Genomic DNA, 27,607 nt, shown 5'->3' on the forward strand with positions numbered 1-27,607 from the left:
ACTGTTGAATCTCTTTTGCAGTCTTCTCTTCTTCCTGTCCCTTAAATGTCAGTTTCTCCCAGGGTTAGTCCGTGACCCATTTTTCTTCTCAGTCTGCACATTCTCCCTAGCAATCTCATCCCAACTCGTGGCTTCAGCTACCACTTATTCAGGATGTCTGCATCTATATCTCTAGCCCCACCATATTTCCTGAGCTCTAGTAGCTTCATTTAATCTACTGCTTCTTTCCACCTGGACATCTAGACGACTACGTACACTTCAGGCTTTTACAGATTTAAAGTTGCTGTTACCAGTCCCCACGACTACCCCTGCGTTCCCTAACTCGAGACCAGTTTCCTACCCAGAAAATTAGGAGTCATTCTCAATTCCTCTTTGCCTATATTCCTCACATCTGTTTGGTCTCTGAGTTCTGTAGATTCTCCCTTTACTTTGACTTCTCGTATTTTGTCTCACTGCCCTAGATCAGACTGTCATCGTTTCTCACTGTGGTTTCAGTAGCCTTCTTACTAGTCTCTCTGCCTATAACCTGGTTCTTCTGTAGTCTGCCCTTCCTACAGCTACCAAGATACTTTTTCTTACAATCAATTCTAATCATTTTATTTTTCTCAGAATGCTTCGATTTCTTATGGGGTAAAATTTAAACTGTTATACTTTATTATATTGTCTATTTGGCCTCTGACTAATTATCCTCCTATCACTTCTAACTTCACAGTCTCCAGCAGTGCTAAACTGCTTTTAGTTTCCAGAACATTCTGTGCTCTTTTAACTTTCTATTCCTTTGCATATAATCTTCCCTCTGCCTTGACCGTTCCTCTCTCTGTTTGCCAGCCGACTAACTTCTGCTCAAGTCCCAGCTCCAGGGCTCCCTCTTCCAAGTTGCATGCTGTCTTTGATTCCAGATGGGCTTAGGTGCTCCTTCTCCTGTGCTCTTCCTGTACTTGGGACAGACCTCCAGAGGGTTAGTTTTATTGCATTATTGTTCCTAGCAGAGCTCAGCAGTAAGCTCCTTGAATGCAGGGATGGTGTCTCATTTCTATATCCACAGTTCCTGTCACACAGCAGGTACATAATAATTTAATTTATTTAAGGACTAAATGAATGAAAGTACTTTGAAAGGGGAAGTGCTGTACAGATGTAACAATATTTTCATTATTAGCATTTTCTTGTAAGCATTAGGCCCTTTCTAACTCTAAAGTTCTGTGATCTATAAATGAGTTCTGAGGGGACAATTCTGATTTTTAAAATTAATTAATTGATTAATTTGGCTGTGCCGGGTCTTAGTTGCGGCATGCAGGATCTAGTTCCCTGACCAGGGGTCAAACCCGGGCCCCCTGCATTGGGAGCTCGGAGTCCCAGCCACTGGACCACCAGGGAAGTCCCAACAATTCTGATTTTATTTCATTCTTTTATCTATCTGCAGGCGGTCAGAAGCCCAAGAGCCCTCCCAGCCCCTCAGATGAGTTTGCTTTCTCTATGATCAGCCTTATACTCTTTCCCCAAGAAGTTGATTAAACATACTTTCCTATGGTTTTTTCAGCCTTCCACCTAATACACATTTTAATCCTAAATAATGATTTGCTTCATATGTGATTACATTTCCTTACCCCACAACCACCAATTCAATCATTTTGCTTTAGTTGCTCTAGTTATCATAAAGTATACAGTGGCTGGAAATGTACACATTATCAGTATTCTAGAGATTCTCTAAAGAACCTAGAGAATTATCTGTCTATTTGGCTGGACTGCTGGTTCTGCAGTTGCCTTTTCTCCTATCCCACAGTTCTCATCCTGGTTCTGTGCTTCTACCAGGGGCCTTGGCAAAACAAGCAGTGTATAGTTTAACTTCACTCATACTTTATTTTTTAGGACTTGGCGGTTGTCTCTTGATTTATTGCACTGGGAAGAATAAGTTTTGATTTTTCTTTTCTTTTTTCTTTCTTGTTCCTCCCTCTGAGGGAGCCTGCGTCATTGAGAAATGTTTAACCTCATGGCCTTGCACTGGGGCTGGAAATTTGCCTAAGGGAACTTGAAGCTGGTAGTGTTTTTACTCAGATTCCCCCTTATGGGGAGGGGGATTTCAGCAGGGCCTGCCAAAACAGAAAGATGTTGGGAAATTTTTTAGTAGCAAAGCTATTGCCGTTAGGTTACTGAAAGTATTTGGAGAGTTTTCTGGAGAGAAGCTTAGGCATTTTGAAATCCCTCTGGGAGAAAGCTGTAGCTTTACCAGGTACAAACAAAAATTCAGGCTGAGAAACTTAGCTTCTCAGATGTGTGGTATGTTGTTATAAGAAAACTTTGACCAGTTGGATGAGAAAGAGAAGCTAACCATAGTTTGAGGAGTTTACAAACTCTCACTTAGGGAAAATAGCCATAGGCTGGGGCAAATCTCTATGGACTGTGGGAAGAATTTGGCTTTTTATCAATTCTGGATTATCCTAAGAGTAGATCATCACAGGGATTTTCTTTGGCAAGCCTCTTGTTCAGATTCTTATTGATATTGTCACTCTATCTATTTACAAAAGCACTTTGTTGATACAAACAAGATATTTGCCCAGTGAGAGTTAGAATAGATGATCTTTTGTGCCCAAACAATGATCTCCCTATTAGGAGAAGGTGAGATCCAGTGAATGTTTAGAATATGACTACCTCTGCTTATTTTTATCTTTGTGTCACCGATGAAAAGTTATACAGTTGTTTGCCAGTATGGAATGATAAGCTGTGCAGGCTCTGGACTTTGACAAGGGAAGAATTGTGCAGTTAGACCATTTGTGGCAGCTTTGTGACTTCCTGGAAAATTGGAAACAACTGCATAGTACTTAATACAAATATAGGCATTCCTGCCCACTCTAAAAGATAGTTGGACTCATCCGGCAGGTTGTCTTTCTATACACTGGCTCTTCTGTTAGCCTGGATGATTGAGGGTTGATAATATGCATGGCTAACGAGACTTCTCTTTTAATCAGCAAGTATTTATTTATTACTGATTATATATATACTTAGCACTCTGGTAGGTACTGTGGGGGATTCCTGAGAAGTAGAAGGAATGATTCTGAGACTCAAGAAATTTGCATTCTTGTTGGAGATAACAGTAGTAAGTGAGGATTATAAAATCCTAAGAAAAAAGAAAGAAATGAGGTCAGGAAAACTTCACAATGGAGGTAAGATTAGAGCTGGACCTAAGAGGAAAAGTGCTGTTAGCAAAGGTAACAGGAGTCGGAGGAGGGAAGGGTTGAATCAGATGGCGTTCAGGTAGGAGGAGTATCCTAAGGCAAGGTCTGGAAACTAGACTAGGCTGGTGTGTCAGAAGAATAAGGTTTCACCTTGATTGGAATAGGAGGTATGGTATAGTTGGAAGAGAACATTGGGTTGACTAGATAATAAGGAGCTGGATAATCGAAGACCTTGAATGTTAAATTGGAGAGTTTGGCCTTAATCGGATAGTGGGGAGTCATTTTTAAGCTCTTGAGTAATTATTTATATTTCTTTCAGTAATTACTATTATTATTATTATTTTTTGGAGTATAATTGCTCCACAATGGTGTGTTAGTTTCTGCTATACAATGAAGTAAATCAGCTGTATGCAGACACATATCCCCTCCCTCTTGGACCTCCCTCCCACCCTCAATAATTATTTTTTAAATTGAAATTTTGGTTGAGATAACTGTAGATTTACAGGCAGTTGTAAGAAATAATACAGAAATAATACAGAGAGATCCTTTGTACACAATAATTACTTTTTAAGTGCTAAGTTTGTGAGAGTCGCTTCAAAGCTCACATAAATGTATAAGATGTTATACCTGGCTTTTCACAAGCATACAGGGAAAGGATATGTGTACACATCCTTTTTTTAGAAAAGATTTATTTATTATTATTTATTTTTGGCTGTGTTGGGTCTTCGTTGCGGTGCGTAGGCTCTTCGTTGTGGCACATGGGCTTCTCTCTAGTTGTGACATGTGGGTTTTCTCTTCTCTGGTTGTGGTGCGCAGGCTCCAGGGCAAGTGGGCTCTGTAGTTGTGGTGCACGGGTTCCAGGGCATGTGGGCTCTGTAGTTGTGGCGCTCAGGTTCCAGAGCACGTGGGCTCTCTAGTTTGTGGCACACGGGCTCTAGTGAGGCGCACGAGCTCAGTAGTTATGCCACGCAGGCTTAGTTGCTCTGCGGCATGTGGGATTTTAGTTCAAACCCACGTCACCTGTGTTGGAAGGCGGATTCTTTACCACTGGACCACCAGGGATGTCCCTACATCCTTTTTAGTAGATACTGTTTAACAAAATATGAAGCATAAAATGTGTGCCCTATGAGCAGGGCTCTTAGAGAAACAGTGAATCACTTTTGGGAGGGGTTTAGGAAAGGCTTGTAGTGCTGGTGCCATGTGAAATTATTCACTCAGCCCCTCATACATCCCAGGGCCTGTGCCAGGTGCTAGGGGTGCAGAGGTGAGCAAGATAGACATGGCTCTTATCCTCATGCAGCCTGAAATTTATTGGTGAAGGTAGACAAGTAATTACAATAAAATAGAATGGGAGTTATAATGGGAAATTCAGAATGCCATGGGAGAGCAGAGCAGGGGGATCCAAACAATTCTAGGGTACATCGTAGGAAGGTCTCACAGAGGGAGGGATATTTAAGCTATGATCTGAGGGATGTTCCAGCAGAGAGGACAATGTGAACATCTGAAGGTGAGAAGTAAAACAGCACCTTCAAGGAACTAATGGACTTCTCTTACAGCTGGTATATAGAGACAGTGTAGTATAATGGATTTGAGAGCGGGTTCTGGAACCTGACTGCCCGGGTTTACATCCTGGCCCTACCACTTACTAGTTGCCCTTGGACAGTTATTTAGCTGTGTCTCAGTTTCCCCATCTGAAAATCGACATAGCAGTAATTTCTACCCCATAGATTAGGACTAAGTGATTCCTGACGTATAATGCCCTTAGATTAGTGCCTGGCACACAGCATGTGCTCAGTACATGTTAGCTATTACTGCTGTTGCTGTGACTTCAGCTATAAAATGTGAAATGATGAATGGTAAGAATAACTCAGAAATTCAAGGGGGCCTTAAAAGACATGTTAGGAGTTTGGGCTTTATCCTCAGCGCAATGGGAAGTCATTGAAGGGCTTTGAGTAGAGGCATGACATTAGATTTGCATTTTAGAAAGATTATTCTGGTTTCATGTAGAAGATGAATTGAAGGGGCTTAAGAAAGATGGCAGGGAGACCAAATAAGAAGCAGTTGCAGAAGTCCAGGTGAGGGATGGTAGTCATGAGGAAATGGTTCAATTGAAAAGGCATTTGCTAATCCAGCCATTCAACAAATACTTATTGAATGCTTTCTGTGTGCCAGGTAGACTTCTCAATTCTGGAGATAGATGTCTCATGGAGTTTACGTTCTGTTGGTGAGAGGGAGGTAGTGACAATGAGCAAATATTAACATAATATTAGGAATGATAAGTGCTGTTTAGAAAAAGAAAGCAGAGAAAGGGGATAGATGGTAAGAGTCTGTAGCTAATTTAGAAATGGTGGTCATGGGAATTCCTTAGCGGTCCAGTGGTTAGGACTCTGCGCTTTCACTGCTGAGGGCACAGGTTTGATCCCTGATCAATGAACTAAGATCCCACAAGCCGTGGGGCACGGCCAAAAAAAAAGGAAAAGAAAAGAAAAGAAATGGTGGTCAGGGAAGGCCTTTTTGAGGAAGTGACACTAAAGTAGAGACCTGAATGAAGTGAGGGTTTTTCTGGGGAAAAACTTTCCAGGCACAAGTATGATCATGCTTAGCATGTTCAAGGACTAGTAAGGACAGGGAGGAAATATGAGTGAGGAACGCATGTGCCACAAGGACAGAGATCTTGTTCACCTAGAATTGCCTTGAGCAGCATCTGGCACATACACTCAATACTTGTTGATTGGATAGATGCGCAGGTGGATAGATGGAATTTCAAGTGAATGAACAAATAAACGATACATTCTCCCAAATAAGCCTGGAATCTAGGAAGATGGGGAGAAAGTTGTAGGTAAACTTCCCAACTAGCATCTTTCTTTCTTATGAGAGGTTAAGAGAAAGGACTCTGTAGCTAGACTGTTAGCTTCAGATCCTGACTTTACCATCTGCTAGATGTGTGACCTTAGGCAAGTTACTTATCTTTTTGGTGCCTCAGTTTCTTCATCTGAAAAATGGGAACAACAGTAGTACCTACCTCATGGGGTCATTGCAGGGTTTCTCATCCTCCGCACTATTGACATTTGGGGCTGGATAATTCTGTGTTGTGCGGGCTGTCCTGTGCGTTGTAGGGTGTTTAGCAGCGTCCTTGGCTGCTGCCTACTAGATGCCAGTAGCTCCCTCCAGTTGTAACAAGCAAAAATGTTTTCAGACATTGCCATATGTCTCCTTCTGGGCAAAATCACCCCGAGTTGAGAACCCTGGGTTTTTGTGAAGATTAAAGGAGCTGGTATGTGTAAAGCACCAAGAACAGTACCTGACATATGTGCTGTCATTAAGATTAGCATAATGACTTCTAGGGAAAAATAAGTGTTTCTCCTTGACAGCTTAGTCTCCCATTTGATTAAGTAAGTAACAAAAACTTTAAAGCACAGTTGCTGATGGAGTGTAAAAAAATGGGTTTGTCTATCTCCAATAAAATTTATTTATGCACGCTACCACTTTCTGTGGATGGAATTCCTTCTGTTCATTCAGGAAACTCTGGCCCTACCTTTAGATACAAAAATGTATCTCAATTGGAAGTTTCTTCAAGGTGGAGGAATGTTAGTAATAGGTTCTTTCCACAGGAACTGGGATTTGGGGCCACTTTTTTGTAAGGTAAGAATTTGGTTTCTAAGATTAGAGTATGCTTCTCTTTGGGTGCACAGTGGCTTTCAACAGCTGCTAATGGAAACCATCATCTATCCTAGTCAGAACTCACCATCCATAATAAGCATGATCAGTATTTATTGTATTTGGCCATTGAAGAATTAAAATAATAGTGTGTTCAAGAACATTTTGTGGTTATAAATTTTTTTCCAGTTTCATTGAGAAACAGTTGACATACATCACTGTGTAAGTTTAAGGCAAACAGCATGATGGTTTGGTTTACATATATTCTGAAATGATTACCAAAAATAGGTTCACCAAACATCCAATAAAAAGAAAAGTAAGATGAAAAGAAAAAAGAAAACAAAATTTCCCCTTGTGATGAGAACTCTAAGGATTTACTCTCTTAACATTTCTCCTGTATGTCATACAGCAGTGTCAGCTATAGACATCCCATTGTGATCATGGTTACATTTTATAGAGTCCGTTTTCATTCCATATCATATGTGCTTGCTGCTAGCTAATGCATTGGGTTAGCTGTTTGCAAATAGTGTTTACCTTCGGTGTATCTTAACTTTGCTTAAGCTGTGAACGTGGTGATAAATGGGGAGTGTCATTAGTTTTAGAAATGTGGTATAGAAAAACATCAACTGACAAATGCAGCAATCAGAATGAGATAACTGAAGAAATCTTTTAAAGTCATAAGATCAGGAATAAGACAAGGATGCCCATTCTTGGCACTTTTATTCGACACAGTATTGGCAGTCTCAGCCACAGTAATCAGACAAGAAAAAGAAATAAAAAGAATCGAAACTGGAAAGGAAGAAGTAAAACTGTCACTGTTTGCAGATGACATGATGCTATATATAGAAAATCCTAAAGATGCCACCAGAGAATTACTGGAGCCCATGAATGAGTTTGGTAAAGTTGCAGCATACAAAATTAATATACAGAAATCTTGTATTTCTATACACTAACAACAAACTGTCAGAAAGAGAAAGTAAGGAAACAATCCTTTTTACCATCACATCATAAAGAATGAAATACCTAGGAATAAACCTACCTAGGAGGTAAAAGACCTGCTCAGAAAACTGTAAGACACTGATGAAAGAAATTGAAGACAAACAAGCAGATAGAAAGATATACCGTGTTCTTGGATTGGAAGAATTAATAGTGTTAAAATGACCATACTACCCAAGGCAGTCTACAGATTCAGTGCAATCCCTATCAAAATGCCAATGGCATTTTTCACTGAACTAGAACAAATAATTTTAAAATTTGTATGGAAACACAAAAGACCCCGAATAGCCAAAACAATCTTGAGAAAGAACAGAGCTGGAGGAATCACAGTCATATTCCCTGACTTCAAAAGTCATATTCCCTAAGTACAAAGCTGCAGTGCACAGAAACAAACACATAGATCAATGGAACAGAATAGAAAGCCCAGAAATAAACCCATACACTTCTGGTCAATTAATCTATGGCAAAGGAGAAAAGAATATACAATGGAGAAAAGACAGTCTGTTCAATAAGTGGTGCTGGGAAAACTGCACAGCTACATGTAAAAGAATGAAATTAGAACGTTTTTTAACACCATATACAAAAATAAACTCAGATTAAAGACATAAAGGTAAGACTGGAAACCATAAAACTCCTGGAAGAAAACATAGATAGACCACTCTGACATAAATCATAGCAGTATTTTTTTTGGATCTGTCTCCTAAAACAAAGAAAATAAAAGCAAAAATAAAGATAGAACTTAATTAAATTTAAAAGCTTTTGCACAACAAAGGAAACCATCAACAAAATGAAAAGACAGCCTACTGAATGGGAGAAAATATTTGCAAATTATATGACCGATAAGAGGTTAATATTCCAAAATATATAAACAGCTCATACAACTCAATATCAAAAAAAATCAATCCCCCCCCAAAAAAAACAATTTAAAAGTGAGCAGAAGACCTGAATAGACATTTTTCCAAAGAGGACATGCAGATGGCCAACAAGCATGTGAAAAGATGCTCAACATCACTAATCATCAGGGAATGCAAATCAAAACCACGAGATAACACCTCACATCTGGCAGAATGGCTGTCATCAAAAAGAACACAAATAACAACGTTGGCGAGCAGAAGCAAGAAGAACAACCACCCTGCAGCCTGTGGAACAAAAACCACATTCACAGAAAGATAAACAAGATGAAAAGGCAGAGCTATGTACCAGATGAAGGAACAAGATGAAACCCCAGAAAAACAATTAAATGAAGTGGAGATAGGAAACATTCCAGAAAAAGAATTCAGAACAATGATAGTGAAGATGATCCAGGACCTCAGAAAAAGGATGGAGGCAAAGATCGAGAAGATGCAAGAGATGCTTATTAACAAAGACCTAGAAGAATTGAAGAACAAACAAACAGAAGTGAACAATACAATAACTGAAATGAAAAATACACTAGAAGGAATCAGGAGGAGAATAACTGAGGCAGAAGAACAGATAAGTGACCTGAAAGACAGAATGATGGAATTCACTGCTGTGGAACAGAATAAAGAAAAAAGAATGAAAAGAAATGAAGACAGCCTAAGAGACCTCTGGGACAACATTAAACACGACAACATTCGCATTTTAGGGGCCCCAGAAGGAGAAGAGAGAGAGAAAGGAGCCGAGAAAATATTTGAAGAGATTATAGTAGAAAACTTCCTAACATGGGAAAGGAAATAGCCACCCAAGTCCAGGAAGCACAGAGAGTCCCAGGCAGAAAACACCAAGACACATAGTAATCAAATTGACAAAAATTAAAGACAAAGAAAAATTATTGAAAGCAACAAGGGAAAAACGACAAATAACATACAAGGGAACTCCCATAAGGTTAACAGCTGATTTCTCAGCAGAAACTCTACAAGCCAGAAGGGAGTGGCATGATACATTTAAAGTGATGAAAGGGAAGAACCTACAACCAAGATTACTCTACCCAGCAAGGATCTCATTCAGATTTGATGGAGAAATCATAAGCTTTACAGACAGGCAAAAGCTAAGAGAATTCAGCACCACCAAACCAGCTCTACAGCAAATGCTAAAGCAATTTCTCTAAGTGGGAAACACAAGAGAAGAAAAGGACCTAGAAAAACAAACCCATTAAGAAAATGGTCATAGGAACATACATATCGATAATTACCTTAAATGTGAATGGATTAAATGCTCCAACCAAAAGACACAGGCTCACTGAATGGATACAAAAACAAGACCCATATATATGCTGTCTACAAGAGACCCACTTCAGACCTAGGGACACATACAGACTGAAAGTGAGGGGATGGAAAAAGATATTCCATGTAAATGCAAATCAAAAGAAAGCTGGAGTAACAATACTCATATCAGATAAAATAGACTTTAAAATAAAGAATGTTACAAGGGAAAAGGAAGGACACTACATAATGATCAAGGGATCAATCCAAGAAGAAGATATAATAATTATAAATGTTTATGCACCAACATAGGAGCACCTCAATACATAAGGCAACTGCTCAGAGCTATAAAAGAGGAAATCAACAGTAACACTTACACCAATGGACAGATCATCCAAACAGAAAATTAATAAGGAAACAGAAGCTTTAAATGACACAATAGACCAGATAGATTTAATTGATATTCATAGGACATTCCATGCAAAAACAGCAGATCACACTTTCTTCTCAAGTGCACACAGAACATTCTCCAGGATAGATCACATCTTGGGTCACAAATCAAGCCTCAGTAAATTTAAGAAAATTGAAATCATGTCAAGCATCTTTTCTGACCACAACGCTATGAGATTAGAAATCAGTTACAGGGGAAAAAACATAAAAAACACAAACACATGGAGGCTAAACAATATGTTACTAAATAACCAAGAGATCACTTTAGAAATCAAAGAGGAAATCAAAAAATACCTAGAGACAAATAACAATGAAAACACGACTATCCAAAACCTGTGGGATGCAGCAAAAGCAGTTCTAAGAGGGAAGTTTATAGCAATACAAGCCTACCTCAAGAAACAAGAAAAATCTCAAATAAACAATCTAACCTTACACCTAAAGGAACTAGAGAAAGAAGAACAAACAAAACCCAAAGTTAGCAGAAGGAAAGAAATCATAAAGATCAAAGCAGAAATAAATGAAATAGAAACAAAACAGTAGCAAAGATCAATAAAACTAAGAGCTGGTTCTTTGAGAAGATAAACAAAATTGATAAACCATTAGCCAGACTCATCAAGAAAAAGAGAGAGAGGACTCAAATCAACAAATTAGAAATGAAAAAGGAGAAGTTACAACAGACACCACAGAAATACAAAGCATCCTAAGAGACTACCACATGCACCACTATGCCAATAATATGGACAACCTGGAAGAAGTGGACAAATTCTTAGAAAGGTATAACCTTCCAAGACTGAACCAGGAAGAAACAGAAAATATGAACAGACCAATCACAAGTAATGAAATTGAAACTGTGATTAAAAATCTTCCAACAAACAAAAGTCCAGGACCAGATGGCTTCACAGGTGAATTCTATCAACCATTTAGAGAAGAGCTAACACCCATCCTTCTCAAACTCTTCCAAAAAATTACAGAGGAAGGAACACTCCCAAACTCATTCTATGAGGCCACCATCACCTTGATATCAAAACCAGACAAAGATACTACAAAAAAAAAATTACAAACCAGTATCACTGATGAATATAGATGCAGAAATCCTCAACAAAATACTAGCACACAGAATCCAACAACACATTAAAAGGATCATGCACCATGATCAAGTGGGATTTATCCCAGGGATGCAAGGATTCTTCAATACATGCAAATCAATCAATGTGATACATCGTATTAACAAATTGAATAATAAAAACCATATGATCATCTCAATAGATGGAGAAAAAGCTTTTGACAAAATTCACCTATCTATGATAAAAACGCTCCAGAAAGTGGGCATAGAGGGAACCTACCTCAACATAATAGAGGCCATATACAACAAACCCACAGGAAACATCATTCTCAATGGTGAAAAGCTGACAGCATTTCCTCTAAGATCAGGAACAAGACAAGGATGTCCACTCTCGCCACTGTTATTCAGCATAGTTTTGGAAGTCCTAGCCACAGCAATCAGAGAAGAAAAAGAAATAAAAGGAATACAAATTGGAAAAGAAGTAAAACTGTCACTTTTTGCAGATGACATGATACTATACATAGAGAATCCTAAAGATGCCACCAGAAAACTACTAGAGCTAATCAATGAATTTGGTCAAGTTGCAGGATACAAAATTAATGCACAGAAATCTCTTGCATTCCTATACACTAATGATGAAAAATCTGAAAGAGAAATTAAGGAAACACTCCTATTTACCATTGCAGCAAAAAGAATAAAATACCTAGGAATAAACCTACATAGGGAGACAAAAGACCTGTATGCAGAAAACTATAAGACACTGATGAAAGAAATTAAAGATGATACCAACAGACGGAGAGATATACCATGTTCTTGAATTGGAAGAATCAATATTGTGAAAATGACTATGCTACCCAAAGCAATCTACAGATTCAGTGCAATCCTTATCAAATTGCCAATGGCATTATTTACAGAAGTAGAACAAAAAAAAAATCTTAAAATTTATATGGAGACACAAAAGACCCCGAATAGCCAAAGCAATCTTGAGGGAACAAAGTGGAGCTAGAGGACTCAGGCTCCCTGACTTCAGACTATACTACAAAGCTACAGTAATCAAGACAGTATGGTACTGGCACAAAAACAGAAATATAGATCAGTGGAACAGGATAGAAAGCCCACGCACCTGTGGTCACCTTGTCTTTGACAAAGGAGAGAAGAATATACAATGGAGAAAAGACACCCTCTTCAATAAGTGGTGCTGAGAAAACTGGACAGCTACATGTAAAAGAATGAAATTAGAACACTCCCTAACACCATACACAAAAATAAAGTTAAAATGGATTAAAGACCTAAATGTAAGGCCAGACACTATAAAACTCTTAGAGGAAGACATAGGTAGAACACTCTATGACATAATTCACAGCAAGATCCTTTTTGACCCACCTCCGAGAGTACTGGAAATAAAACAAAAATAAACAAATGGGATCTAATGAAAAGCTTTTGCTAAGCAAAGGAAACTACAAACAAGACGAAAAGACAACCCTCAGAATGGGAGAAAATATTTGCAAACGAGTCAGTGGACAAAGGATTAATCTCTAAAATATATAAACAGCTCATGCAGCTCAATATTTAAAAAAACAAACAACCCAAAGCAAAAATGGGCAGAAGACCTAAATACACATTTCTCCAAAGAAGACATACAGATGGCCCAGAAGCAAATGAAAAGCTGCTCAACATCACTAATTATTAGAGAAATGCAAATCAAAACTACAATGAGGTATCACCTCACATCAGTTAGAATGGGCCATCAGAAAATCTACAACAACAAATGCTGGAGAGGGTGTGGAGAAAAGGGAACCCTCTTGCACTTTTGGTGGGAATGTAAATTGATAAAGCCACTGTGGAGAACAGTATGGTTGCTTAAAAAACTAAAAATGGAATTACCATATGATCCAGCAATCCCACTACTGGGCATATACCCAGAGAAAACCATAATTCAAAAAGACACATGCACCCCAGTGTTCATTGCAGCACTATTTACAATAGCCAGGTCATGGAAGCAACCTAAATGCCCATCGACAGATGAATGGATAAAGATGTGGTACATGGGCTTCCCTGGTGGCGCAGTGGTTAAGGACCTGCCTGCCAATGCATGGGACATGGGTTCAACCCCTGGTCTGGGAAGATCCCACATGCCGTGGAGCATCTATTCCTGTGTGCCACAACTACTGAGCCTGCGCTCTAGAGCCCGCGTGCCACAACTACTGAAGACTTGCACTTAGAGCCCATGCTCAACAAGAGAAGCCACTGCAGTGAGAAGCCCTCACGCTGCAACTAGAGAAAGCCTGCACCCAGCAACGAAGACCCAATGCAGCCAAAAATAAAAATAAATAAATTTATAAAAAGAGAAAAAAAGATGTGGTACATATTATTACTCAGCCATAAAAACGAACAAAATTGGGTCATTTGTAGAGATGTGGATGGACCTAGAGACTGTCATACAGAGGGAAGTAAGTCAGAAAGAGAAAAACAAATATCGTATGTAACACATATATGTGGAACTAGAAAAATGGTACAGATGAACTGGTTTGCAGGGCAGAAATAGAGACACAGATGTAGAGAACAAACGTATGGACACCACGGGGGTGGGTAAGTGGATGGGGTGGTGGTGGTGGTGGGATGAACTGGGAGATTGGGATTGACATATATACACTAATATGTACAAACTTGATGACTAATAAGAACCTGCTGTATAAAAAGTAAAATAAAATTCAAAAAAAAAAAGAACCAAAAAAAAAATCGGTAAGACCAGTGTCGAGGAGTGTGCTGCCTATGTTGTCTTCTATGAGTTTTGTGGTTTCAGGTCTTATATTTGGGTCTTTGATACATTTTGAGTTTAATTTTGTATGTGGTGTGAGAAAATGTTCTTGTTTCATTCTTTTGTAAGTGGCTGTCCAGTTTTCCCAACACCACTTATTGACTTAGAAGCTTTAGCACAGGGAAAGAAATCATCAACAAAACAAAAAAGCAACCTACTGAATGGGAGAAGATATTTGCAAATGACATGTCTGATAAGCTGTTAGTATCCAAAATATATAAAGAACTCAGTGAATGGAACCTAAAGAGAACTGTATTTTGGCTCAACAGAGAGAAAAAATACCAGATGATTACAGATGAGAATAATGGAATGGGAATACTTCTTGAAGTGGCAGGCTTTCTGCCACTGGAGGTGTTGAAGAGTCTGGAGGCTTTGTCGGTCCCATTTAGGTATGCTATAGAGGACAAAATACCTACATTTGGAAAGAAGCTGGACTAGATGACTTTCATGGTTTTTCTTAATTGTAGGATTCTAGATTTAAAATCTAATTTTTTGGCTCTGCCCAAATTCACATCAAAAATTACTATCCAACAGGTTCCAGGTCATACTGGTTTAGGAGGTATGATTCTGAAAGGGTGCCCATCGATTCCTAACCTTATTAGGTTTACACTTTGTAGGTAATTTCTATGTTTTAACCTAAAAGCAAGACTGAGATGCAGAATTCCATCCATCATAGCAGGCTGTTGGAAGTCATATTTTGGACAGGTCTTGCCCTGGGGCTTCCCTGCAACACCTGGAAAATTTATATCCCCTGCACCAGAAATCCAAGAATCTTAAATTCTGTTTTTTATATGAAACTTCCTTCAGTCCAAAATTTGATACAAAATGGATCAGTGAAGTATAATGAATATGTGTTTGGGTGTTGAGCAATGGATTAAGTAAAATTAAGTCATAAATCAGGAACAAAGAACAGTAAAAAGAATTTACCTTTAAAAAAAAAACACGTTGGCGAGGATGTGGAGAAAAGGGAATCCTCGCACACTGGTGGTGGGAATGCAAGTTGGTAAAGCCACTGTGGAAAACAGTATGGAGGTGTCTCAAAAAACTAAACAGAACTACCATCTGACCCAGCAATTCCACTCCTTGGTATATATCTGAAGAAAAAAGAAAAAAACCCACAAGTTGGAAAAGATACACGCACCCCAGCATTCATAGCAGCATTATTTTCAATAGCCAAGATATGGAAGCAACCTAAATAGCAGCAGAAGAATGGATAAAGAAGATGTGTGTGGGGGGTGTGTGCATGTGTGTGTGTGTAGTATAGTGGAATACTACCCAGCCATAAAAAAGAATGAAATTTTGCCATTTGCAATGACATGGATGGGCTTGGAGGGTATTATGCTTAGTGAAATAAGTCAGAGACAGATAAATACTGTATGATATTACTTATATGTGGAATCTAAAAAATATAACAAACTAGTGAATATAACAAAAAAGCAGCAGACTCAGTTATAGAAACAAACTAGTGGTTACAGTGGGGACAGGGAGGCGGGGAGGGGCAGTATAGGGGTGAGATAGTGGGAAGTGTAAGATAGACTCAAGGATGTATTGATTTGTAGTGAGGTGGATGGACCTAGAGTCTGTCATACAGAGTGAGGTAAGTCAGAAAGAGAAAAACAAATACCGTATGCTAACACATATATGTGGAATCTAAAAAAAAAAAAAAAAGTGGTTCTGAAGAACCTAGGGACAGGACAGGATTAAAGACACAGACGTAGAGAATGGACTTGAGGACACGGGGAGGGGGAAGGGTAAGCTGGGACAAAGTGAGAGGGTGGCATGGACTTACATATACTACCAAATGTGAAATAGCTAGCTAGTGGGAAGCAGCCGCATAGCACAGGGAGATCGGCTCGATGTTTTGTGACCACCTAGAGCGGTGGGATAGGGAGGGTGGGAGGGAGACGCAAGAGGGAGGAGATATGGGGATATATGTATATGTATAGCTGATTCACTTTGTTATAAAGCAGAAACTAACACACCATTGTAAAGCAATTATACTCCAATAAAGATATTTTTTAAAAAAAGTATGTATTGTATGACACAGGAAATATTTTTTAATATTTAGTATTTTATAGTAACTGTAAATGGAGTATAACCCTTAAAAATTGTGAATCACTGTATTATATACCGGTAACATATAATATTGTATATCAGCTATAACTCAATTTAAAATACTGTAACAGTATAAATTTTTTTTTTTTTTTTTTTTTGCGGTACACGGTCCTCTCACTGTTGTGGCCTCTCCCGTTGCAGAGCACAGTCTCCGGACGCGCAGGCTCAGCGGCCATGGCTCACGGGCCCAGCCGCTCCGCGGCATGTGGGATATTCCCAGACTGGGGCACGAACCCGTGTCCCCTACATCAGCAGGCGGACTCTCAACCACCGTGCCACCAGGGAAGCCCAACAATATAAATTTTTAAAAATAAAGTCGTGACTCATCAATCCCCATTTGGGAGATTATTATTATTTTAAAAATTTACTTAAGTCTTCATACATAAATCTACATATGTACATAATTTTACATAGATAACATAAATCTGAAGTTTTACATCCTTTTTTTTTTTTTTTTTTTTTTTGGCGGTACGTGGGCCTCTCACTGTTGTGGCCTCTCCTGTTGGGGAGCACAGGCTCAGCGGCCATGGCTCACAGGCCCTGCCGCTCCACGGCATGTGGGATACTCCTGGACCGGGGCACGAACCCGTGTCCCCTGCATCAGCAGGTGGACTCTCAACCACTGCGCCACCAGGGAAGCCCTACATCCTTATTTTTTTAAGTGCAGGCTTTTTTGCTAAGCTTTCTCTCCTCTTCTTTTTCCTCATTCCCCCCACATTGGTGTCTTTACCCCCAAACCATGTAAACAGCCTGATGTATATCCTTCTATATTTTTCTTCACACAGTCCTATACAGATCCATATGCACACAAACACACACAGTTTTTTTCCTTTTTTCTATTGACTTATTTTTAAGTGGGATTGTGTCATACGCATTTTTTTTTACCTTTTGCTTTTCTCACTCAACGATACTTAATGGAATCCTAGCACATCATCTGACATAGATCAGATTAATTCTTTTCAATGGCTACATGCTGTTTCATGGCCTGTATGTGCTATAATGTATTCAGACATTTCCTGTATCGGAAGATATTATATTCATTTTGCTTCTTTCTCTTTTTGCCATTATGAAACATGCTGCAATAAACATCCTTTTTATGTATGTTTTATGTTTGTATTTCTATGGTGTCTCTTCTTAGGAGTGCGACTGATGAGTTAAGGAGATATGTATTTTTAAGTTCCATAAATGCAGTAGCCAAATTGCTTTTTAACAGACTGTAATGCTTCACATTCCACTAGCCATGTATGAATGTACCATTTTCCCCACCTCTCTGCTAGATATAGGTGTTATAAACTCTTAAAATTTTTGACTCGTCTAATGGCTATGACATGATAGTTTGTTGTTACTTTAATCTCTCTCCAATCAGGACTTTAATTAGGATTCTTAACAGGTTTGCTGAATAAGCCATATGAAAGCCCAACCTGTTTGGACACTGCAGCCACATTTTGAAATGCCAGTGAGACATGGATTGTAAGGGATCAGGGGATGACGACGATAGTTCGGTAACAGTAAAAAGTTGGGCGTTTGAATTCTAAGATCTGTTAATGTGAAAATGTTGCGTAACACTGACTTTTTCTAGGAAATATGTCTTTGCATGTATGCAAAACCTTCTTCCCCAGATCCCTGGCAAATTACCTTGCAACAGAGATCATTTTTCTAGGGAAGTTTAGTACAGTGGTAAACAGATCACATTCAAGAAGGCATTATATTTTATATACCATATTTTATCAGGAAATTGATACCATAATATAGTAAAATTTATATTATGAATAGTTTTTCTTAGCTTATAATTAATCACTTTGACAGTAATGATAGCTAACATATATTGACTTCCTCCCTTGTAGTAGGCACTTTAAATAGTTATTTCATTTAACACCAACCCCAGTCCTTCAAGTTAAGTAAACTTTTGCTTTGAGAGAAACTGGAACCTATCTGGTAAGTGCTGGAGCTAAGGGTTGTACCTTCAAATTCAAAGCACCTGACTATTAAAAGCATGCAGTCTTTTGATTAGATACAGTATAAAAGAGCTTGAAGACTCATGAATAATTTTTTTTTTTTTTTTTGCGGTATGCAGACCTCTCACTGTTGTGGCCTCTCCCGTTGCGGAGCACAGGCTCCGGACGCGCAGGCTCAGCGGCCATGGCTCATGGGCCTAGCCACTCCGTGGCATGTGGGATCTTCCCGGACCGGGGCACGGACCCGTGTCCCCTGCATCGGCAGGCAGACTCTCAACTACTGAGCCACCAGGGAAGCCCCTCATGAATAATTTTTTAACCTGTGTTTTAACATAAATATAGACCACCACAGTCTAGACCTTATCAGTACCAGGGGCTAATTTGAATTTGACCTTTTCTCCTTTCCTTTGTCTGGGATCTGGCAATGATGATAAATAACATTACTAAGGATTCAATAATTAGTGAGCATACGGTTGAAAGATAGTGGGCTAGATGCTCTGGGTATTTGGTAATGTTTATTGAGTATCCATTGGATAGAGCCCTGTTTTATTTTATTTTATGGCAAAATAAAATAAGAAACAAGATGCTTATCCTTTTCTTCAAAGAGTTTAACATTCAGTTGAAGATAGACTTGGTCATTATACTACAAAATAAGAGGAAATTTTATACTGAAGGTACAGCAGGTGGAGTGACCAGAGTTTTTAGAGGTTAATTAGGGAAGGTTTCTTGGAATAGGTAAGTTTTCAGCCAGAGTTCTAAGATGATGGATGTGAACAGGTGGCAGATCTGAGTTTCCTAAAAGATAGTATACTCAGAGTCAGTTCTGACTTGGAATGTTTCATAATTTTTAAGAGTGGAGTGTCCCTTGTCACACATCTTAACTTGAGATTCTAGATTGAGGATTCTGTTTGATGAAATCCTTTTCTAGGCTCTCAGTTAAGTGCTGTGCTTCTGCTTGTCATTTTGATTGCTTGGATTTGTGGGGATGAAGTTTAAATATACGATCTGGATTCAGAAAATAATTTTTGGTTCTCTGTTGCTTTTCATAAAAATATAAGGTTTAGAGGTGATTTTAATTATTCTTTACCATTCACGTAGTTTTACTAATCAGAAAACTTACTGTTTCCTTTTCTTAAGTATAATTAAAAAAAACTTTATTTCTAAATTAGTAATTTAAAGTATAAGTAATGTTACAGTGTATGTCCCTGTGTACACAAACCAAAAAAGAGAAGCACTCCTAAAAGTATTTAAGAACACTCTTTAACAAAAACATTCTTTTAACAACAACAAATTAACTGTTTCCTAACAAAAAGGCTGATGTGTTGATATGTTCAGAACCGTAGCCTGAATTCTGACCAGATGCAGCATTTATCTTGAAATTACCTGAGAATTTGAGACCTAAGAAATTTGAGAACTCTAGGTTAATTTTTTTTAACTACAAAACAAGTAGTAGTCAATTTTGAATTTTTAAAATTAATTTTCAATTATAATAATTGAAAATATATAATTTATATATTTATATAAAATATATTTTATATAATTTTCAGTTATAAAACAAGATAGTATTTGTTTTCTTAAAATAACAAAGTTGTACAAAGAAGGCCCAATCCAGCTTTGAACTTTCTCAACCATTTACATTTAAGGTTATGAAATTATTTTCATCTAAATTTAACTGAATCTTTTCAGTGGGCCTATGTAGCCTTAGATAGTTTATTTTTTGCAGCCTTAGATAGTTTATTTTTTTAAAGTATCCTGGGAAATGTTGATACCTTCTTTGCAGTACAGTCTTGATAAAATTTTGTTGTTGTTGAATAGTATCAGAGTTTCAGGTTAAGATGGTTGATGAAGGACTCTACTCTCTTTAAAATTATGAAGCATTCCAAATTGGAATTGACTCTCTGAGTATAGGGAGCTCAGTAAACTCGCTATCTTAGGGACTTCCCTAGCGGTTCAATGGTTAAGACTCCACGCTTCCATTGCACGGGGCACGGGTTCGATCCCTGGTGGGGGAACTAAGATCCCTCATGCCACATGGCATGGCCTAAAAATAAACTCACTATCTTAAAGGACTAAAACTGCTTTCAGACTCCCAAATTACAGACACCATGAGTTAAATGGCTCCCCTGTGTGTACTGTCCTTGGATTGGAACTTGTGTGTATCTATGTGAACTGCAGAATTGATGCCTGTGAAACAAAACATGTAACCCTGGTGAGTGAGTGGCTGCTGAGCATCCTGACCTCTAGGAAAAATGTCTGGATTTGCAGAAGAATTAACATGCAGTATTCTTGCTTCAGTGGAGAAAAGTGAGAGGAGATGGCTTTCTGCTGGAGTTCTAGCAGCTTTTGATTTTGAAAGATAGAATTGAAGACAATGAAGTAATGAGAAAGAGCCAACAGAGGGACTTCCCTGGTGGTCCGGGGGCTAAGGCTCCACCCTCCCAATGCAGGGGGCCAGGTTCAATCCCTGGTCAGGGAACTAGATCCCACATGCCGCAACTAAGAGCCCGCATGCTGCAACTAAGATCCCGCATGCTGCAACTAAAGATCCCACGTGCCACAACTAAGACCTGGTGCAGCCAAATAAACCAATAAATTAAAAAAAAAAAAAACCAGCAGAAATGTAGTTTGACGTCATCTGTTATTTTTTTCTTAGAACTGTGCACTAATAATTGTGTTGCCAGTTTATAATGTGGGCGGCTTGTTTGGCTGGTGACATCTGGACCACTGAAGAAGTGCAGACGGTGGTATGTTATAGGGCTAGCACAGGCAGTTATGGGGAAGCACGAGCGCACGGATTTCTAGCCTCATTAGATCAGCGCTCCAGTACCTAAAGGGAAGAACCTGGCTTTGTGGCTTTTTTAGGCTTGTCTTGCTAATACACAGCACAGCCCAGAGACCTTGAGGCAGAATGGAGCATAGCAGGGATGCTCGGTTGTTCAGAAGCTTCTGTAGCTGCTGGCTTCCCTCTACACTAATGACAAGAAGGGGACTGGAGGAGAGTAGCAGCAAAAAAGGTGTCCTCTATGGTATTAGGTGGGCAAAAAGATCCTGGGGTTCCCTGGAAGCATGACAGTTGTCTACAGAGGACTGTCTGTATAAAGGAGGTTATAAACCACTAATAAGAGAAAGATATGTAAAAGTGTGGTACTCTTTCTGTTTATAGGGGTAGACTTTTACTTCAGTTAAAAAAAAAAGTGTAGGCGACTTCCCTGGTGGTGCAGTGGTTAAGAATCTGCCTGCCAATGCAGGGGACACGGGTTCGAGCCCTGGTCTGGGAAGATCCCACATGCCGCGGAGCAACTAAGCCCGTGTGCCACAACTACTGAGCCTGCGCTCTGGAGCCTGTGAGCCACAACTACTGAGCCTGTGTGCTGCAATTACTGAAGCCCATGCACCTAGAGCCCGTGCTCTGTAACAAGAGAAGCCACCGCAATAAGAAGCCTGCACACCACAACAAAGAGTAACCCCCGCTGACCGCAACTAGAGAAGGCCCGCGCACAGCAACGAAGACCCAACGCAGCCAAAAAATAAATAAAAAAATTAAAAAAAAATGTGTAGACTGTACTTGAAATCATTCTGTTTGGTCTGAAGTATCACTGCCTGGTTTCATTGCAAAAGGAAATTTAGGGAGGAAAGTTTAAATAAAATCATTTTGGTCTTTAAGGTCTGGGGTCCCAGGGAAGACAGTTTCTTTTTGTGTTGTACAAAGTCGTTTGTAAAAAATAAACATTTTATTTATTTTTATTTCTATTTAAATATATATATAAATTTTTTTTTTTTTTTTTGGCTGCATCAGGTCTTAGTTGCAGCACTGGGGATCTTTCGTTGTGGCGCGTGGGCTCTTCTTTGCAGTACACGGGCTTCTCTTTAGTTGTGGTGCACAGACAGGCTCATTAGCTGCTGTGTGAGGGCCCTCTAGTTGTGGTGTGTGGGCTCAGTAGTTACGGCATACGGGCTTTGTTGCCCTGCGGCATGTGGGATCCTAGTTGCCTGTCCAGGGATCGAACCGGCATCCCCTGCGCTGCAAGATGGATTCTCAACCACTGGACCACGAGGGAAGTCCCCAAAAATAAACATTTTAAAAAGGTGGCTAAAACATTTTAGAGTATGTGATTATAGGGAGGCAGCAGCCTTTTTTTTTTTTTTTCCTTGAGAAGCATATTAATTGGTGTGCCTTGTTCTCCTGAAGACTTGATTACTCAAAGGCACAGCCAGTTAGAAAACTCTTCTTCCATCTTGTTTTTCTGTTTCAGAAAGTTCTACTTGCAGTTAACGGTCAGTCTGCCGTCTGGCAACTCTGCTCCCCAATTGTGTGCAGACTGCTTATCAGTGCTCTTCGTTGTTTCTGGTCTTTGCATGACTCAGTGTTAGTCAGAGTCCGAACGAAGGAATCCCAGGAGAGATTGTGACTGGCTCCCTTTTTTGGGTGATGGTTTTTATTTAATTTACTAGGTCTTGTAACATAGGCAAATGTTAACAGTTTGAGAAATCCTAAAGGAATGTGAGTTCCAAGCATGACATCTTTACAAGAAAACAGTTGTGAATTCACTAAATGTGAATTTAGTAATGTTAAACAGATCTTTTTTATACCTTTCTCCCCCTGTTTTCTACTCTGAGTAATTTTGTCCGTTTAATGGGAGAGCATGGGCTGCCCTAAAAGTGGAAGACTATAATTAAACAATATTAAAAAGAACCATTTCCTGAACATTTTCTATACATATGACATATTGATTATTGATTGTCTCATTAAATTCACCCTACAACCATATGAATTTGGTGATGTTACCACCATTTTCAGGTGGGATGAAAGCTCAGAGAGGTTAAGTGACTTACCCAAAGCCAGACTGGTGGTGGGTAGTAAGAGCAAGAATTTGAACAAAGGTCTTCCTGGTTCCAAGTGCAGAGCTCTCAGCTGCTATCACATTGCCTCTATCCTGCTTCAGAGGGGTAGTAGATCTCGGGCAGAAGAAAAAGCAATCTGGTTCTCTTGCTTGCTTTGGTGGTTCATTTGTTTACTGTCTGGGTCTCCCTTCTTACCCAGCACCTAGCATGTGCATAATGCACACTCAGTAAATGTTTACTGAATGAACAAGTGTGTACAATTAACCATGGAAAATGGAAGTGAACTGACATTTTTGTTTGTAAAATTTTTGTAAGTATATGTTATATTTGTAAATATAGTAAAGTACATCTCAGACTAATATTTATCAGGTTTATTCATATATAGATGTTTGAGAAAGAATAAAACATTTACAGTTCGATATGATTTCTGGAGATTATCAGCAAACAGCCTGACCTCTCATTTCCCTTTTCCTAACTAGTCTCCCACGGCTGGTCTTGGTTCTCTTCGTTTCACACTGCTGTCAAAGTGCCCTTTCTTTCTTCCTCTCTCTCGTCCGTTGCCCAAGAAATTGTTATTGTCACACCTTTTGCTTTTTAACATTTCTCTCCCTTTGGTTGGAATTCCTTTCCCCATCTTTTTGGTTGACTTTTTAAAAAAACTGTTCAGGACTTGGCTCAGGTGTCTTCTCTGACTCCTTCGAACCTTGTTAGGTCCCCTCTTTGTGTTCCCATCAGAGCACTTGTCATGCCGACGATTGTATAATTGGGTACACGTCTGTCCATTTCTTTGAACAGCCTGTATTGTAAGCTCCATGAAGGGAGTGACTTGAGTGTTTTATCTGTCTGCGTCACGGTGCCTGGCACATGGTAGGCAGACAGTAAATATGGAACGAAAAATAAAACAAAGGGTATAGCTTGCCCAGTCCCGCCATACATCTTAGAGAACCATTCCATTTTAGAGATGGAGCCTGTCAGCTCTGGCCCCTTCTGTTTAGAGATGAGGGTGATGCCCTGCAGTCCTACAACTAAGTAATTAGCAGCGCAGCTGAAAAACAGGGCTCCTGAATTCCAGCCCAGTGTCCTTTCTTTCGTTTTTTGAAACAAGAATTTTTTTTGTTTATTATAAAGGCAGTAGTTGTTTAATGTAGAAAATTTAGAAGATACAGATAAACAGAAGGGAGAAAGAAAATAAAAGCATACTATTCCTACCACCATCCTTCCACTCTCCTCTGTGCACACGTTTATCTACGTGTTACATAATCGTGTGATGACAACAGCTTGCATTTACTGAATCTTATAGAATAGGCACTGTCCTCAGTGCTTTGCATGTATTACCTCATTTATTACAGCAACCCTACAGGATGAATACTTAGGAATGGAATTGCTGGGTCATATGGTAAGTCTTTGTGTAAGCATTTGAGGAACTACCAGGCTGTTTTCCAAAGTGGTTCTGCCATTTTATATTCCTACCGGCTACACAGGATGACTCTCCACAGAATTTTCAGATAAGTCTTTCTGCACCTCTGCAACATCTGATGACCCGAATCAGAAATCCCCAAATCTCCCCAAAGCTTTGTTATCCCCACTTTTACAGATGAGGAAATGAAGGCATAGAGATGTTGCGTATCTCAAGGTCGTACAGCTAGTAAGTGGTAAAGACGACCAAGATTTAAACCCAGGCAATCTAGCTCTAGAGCTTATATTCTTAACTACTATTCCATTCTGCCTCTATGCATAATATTTTATAATCTGCTTTAAAAAAAATTGAGATAAATTTATATACAGTAATGGTCACCCTTTTCAGGGGTACAGTTCAATAAGTTTTGGTAAAAGGTAAACCACCACCACAACCAAGAGATAAAGACAGTTTCTATCAAAAAGTTCCATTGTACCTCTTGGTAGGCAGTCTTCCTCCCTATTCCCATCTTCTGGCAACCACTGATCTTATTTCTGCCCTTATAGTTTTGCTTTTTCTTGAATTTCATATAAATGTGTAATCATGTAGTGTGTAACCTTTTGTATTTGTCTTCTTTTACTTAGCATAGTGTTTTTCAGGTTCGTACATATTGTTGTAGTTCGGAGTTTTTTTAAATTGCTGAGTAATATTTCATTGTATGGATGTACCACGAGTTGAAGGACATTTGTTTTTCTTCTAGTTTTTGGCAATTAAAGCTGCTGTGAATATTCACATACAGCTTTTTATGTGGTCATATGTTTTCATTTCTCTTTGTTTAAATACTCAGGAATGGGATTACTGGGTTGTATGATAAGTGTAAGTTTACCTTTATAAGAAATTTCCAGACTGTTTTCCAAAATAGCATTATCATTTTGCATTCTCCCCAGTAATGTCTGAAAGTCCCAGTTTCTCCGCATCCTCACCAGCAAATTATCAGTAGTATTTGTATTCTGATATTAGCCGAATAATTCTCTTCACATAGTCTTGTTGGGAAAAGATGTTGCTTAAATTAAGGATTTCTGATATGTTTTTTTCTTTTTCCTTTCCCTTTTTCTTTCATTTCCATTTTATAAATATTTATTGAGCATCTTACAATGCAAGGGGGTGGATGAGGATAAGTGACTCTACTCAGAGCCCCCGGATTGGCGCCTTGAGTAGGGGCCATGCAGGTGATGGTGAAGCGGTTGATTCTTATACTTCACCTCTTTTCCTACTGGAAAAAATTGCTCAGCGTGGAGGTTTTTGCTTCTCTGCCTCTACCCTGTATCCCTTGCTCAGCTTTCAAGTGCTTAGGAACCTTGTGGGGAGAAGAATATGGTGGCGCATCTGGCACCAGCTGTGCTGCCAGCCTTTCACCACCACCTGCTTTAAGTGAAAATGCCAGTGAGTGTCTGGTGGCAGCTATTTGCATAATTACCTGGGTAGGCTTTTCAATTCAGTCTGTTAGTATAGTTGCCCTGATTGCCTACTCAGCAGTTCGCATGATGTGACTCTGACATGTGAGGAGTAATATCAAAGGGTAAGGTAAGTCGAGGCCGACAACATAAGAGTATGAATCTCAGATTCTTGGTGGGCTGCCACTGTTGTCACAATACGTTGTCTCTGACACTAGCCAGCTTCTTAAGAGCCTTTATTTTCTTTCTAAATGAGCAAGTCAAGTATGTACTGAGCTATATCTTCTTTTAGAGATTTTATCAGCAAAATATTTTGCTAAGGAATATCTGTCTCTTCACTCATTTGTTCATTCATTGGGCACATTTGCTAATTAACCACTATGTTTGTGCTACCCTTCTTAGTGCTGTGATATAGCTTGTTTCAAAGTAAATTCTGCCTGAGTTTTTCTCTTAGTATCTTCCCCTCCTCCCAATTTGATATCTTTCATCTATAAATATTTTAAAAACAAATGTCAAGTGAAATAAAATAGTGTAGTGTTATAGCTCCTTGTTCCACTTCGGTGCAGACTTTGCACAAGAAAGGAGGGAGGTAGAGAGAAGAGGGAACCTGGTCATGTGATGCTGCCTGTCTGGCAGAAGCCTTTTGGTTCTGAGCAGAGAAACCAACTGTTTACTATTTTGGGTGAATGAGGTTGGTGGGTTGCTATGAGCATTTTCTCTAAGGGAACCCTCTTCTCTTGCAGCTCTGCGCATTGAAATCCTCCCAATCCTGCTTTTTGGCATTTGGGTAGAGGAGGGAGGTGTCCGCTTCGAGGCCCAGTGCTGACAGGAAGAAATGTTTTCCAGGAGACTTACTGATTCTGACCTTCTGCTTTTAATGCCACACTCCCTAAGTAAACTTGGGATCTAGCTGTTCTTGCAACCCTTAGGGCTACAGAAATGAAGTGCCCACTTTAACTTAAAGAGCAGTGCTAATCAAATCTTCTGCAAATAATAAACGGCCTCTTTAAAGAGTGAGGGGAGGAGGATGAGTTTGTTGCAGCACTGGCCTTTGGAGTCCCACATCTCCCCCAGGCTGGAGGAGAAGACCAGGATTTATCAGCCCACCTGCAGGATTCTGCCACTCTCATGGATTGTCCTGAAGCCGGGAAAGGACAGCTGCTCAGCAGTGTGCCTGGCCCCTTATCACAGCTTACGGGAAGGTTGGCATATTTATCCCTGTGGGATTTGCATGCTTTTGTTTCCTCCTCTATCTACTGCTGTCTTTTATCCCCTCACTGTTTCTCTGTAGCCATCCAAGCTTTGCTTTGGATGATTTCTTCTTCGGATGGTTTTTATTAAAGCTTATTGAGCACTTAGCAGATAGATAGCTGAGCAAGGACCTGTAGGGTCCTGTATTTCATGACCTGATGGGACAGTGTTTAGTATGTTTCACTTTCTTATTCCTTTTCTTCCACCCATGCAGAGCTCATATATCAAAACTAGATTATGGAAGAATGGAGAAAAATCTTTTCTTTGGTAAGATGGGA

At 39.3% G+C, this 27,607-nt stretch overlaps 1 protein-coding gene across 6 annotated transcripts in view; it reads left to right on the forward strand.

Annotated features, from left to right (window-relative positions):
* Window positions 1–27,607, forward strand: part of LOC307193971 (myocardin-related transcription factor A-like) — a 108,425-nt gene that overhangs the window by 19,278 nt on the left and 61,540 nt on the right. For 4 of the 6 annotated variants that reach the window (XM_079936594.1, XM_079936597.1, XM_079936595.1 and 1 more), the window contains exon 1: window positions 21,629–27,280. The exons of the other annotated variants lie outside the window; for them this stretch is intronic. In XM_079936594.1, coding sequence (XP_079792720.1) covers window positions 27,106–27,280 — 175 coding nt within the window. In that variant the 5' untranslated portion in view covers window positions 21,629–27,105. Of the gene's footprint in view, window positions 1–21,628; window positions 27,281–27,607 lie in introns of those variants that run through there. 6 annotated transcript variants of the gene reach the window in all.

The sequence above is a fragment of the Stenella coeruleoalba genome (assembly GCF_951394435.1).
Source record: "Stenella coeruleoalba genome assembly, chromosome: 11".
In the NCBI taxonomy this organism is placed as follows: domain Eukaryota; kingdom Metazoa; phylum Chordata; class Mammalia; order Artiodactyla; family Delphinidae; genus Stenella; species Stenella coeruleoalba.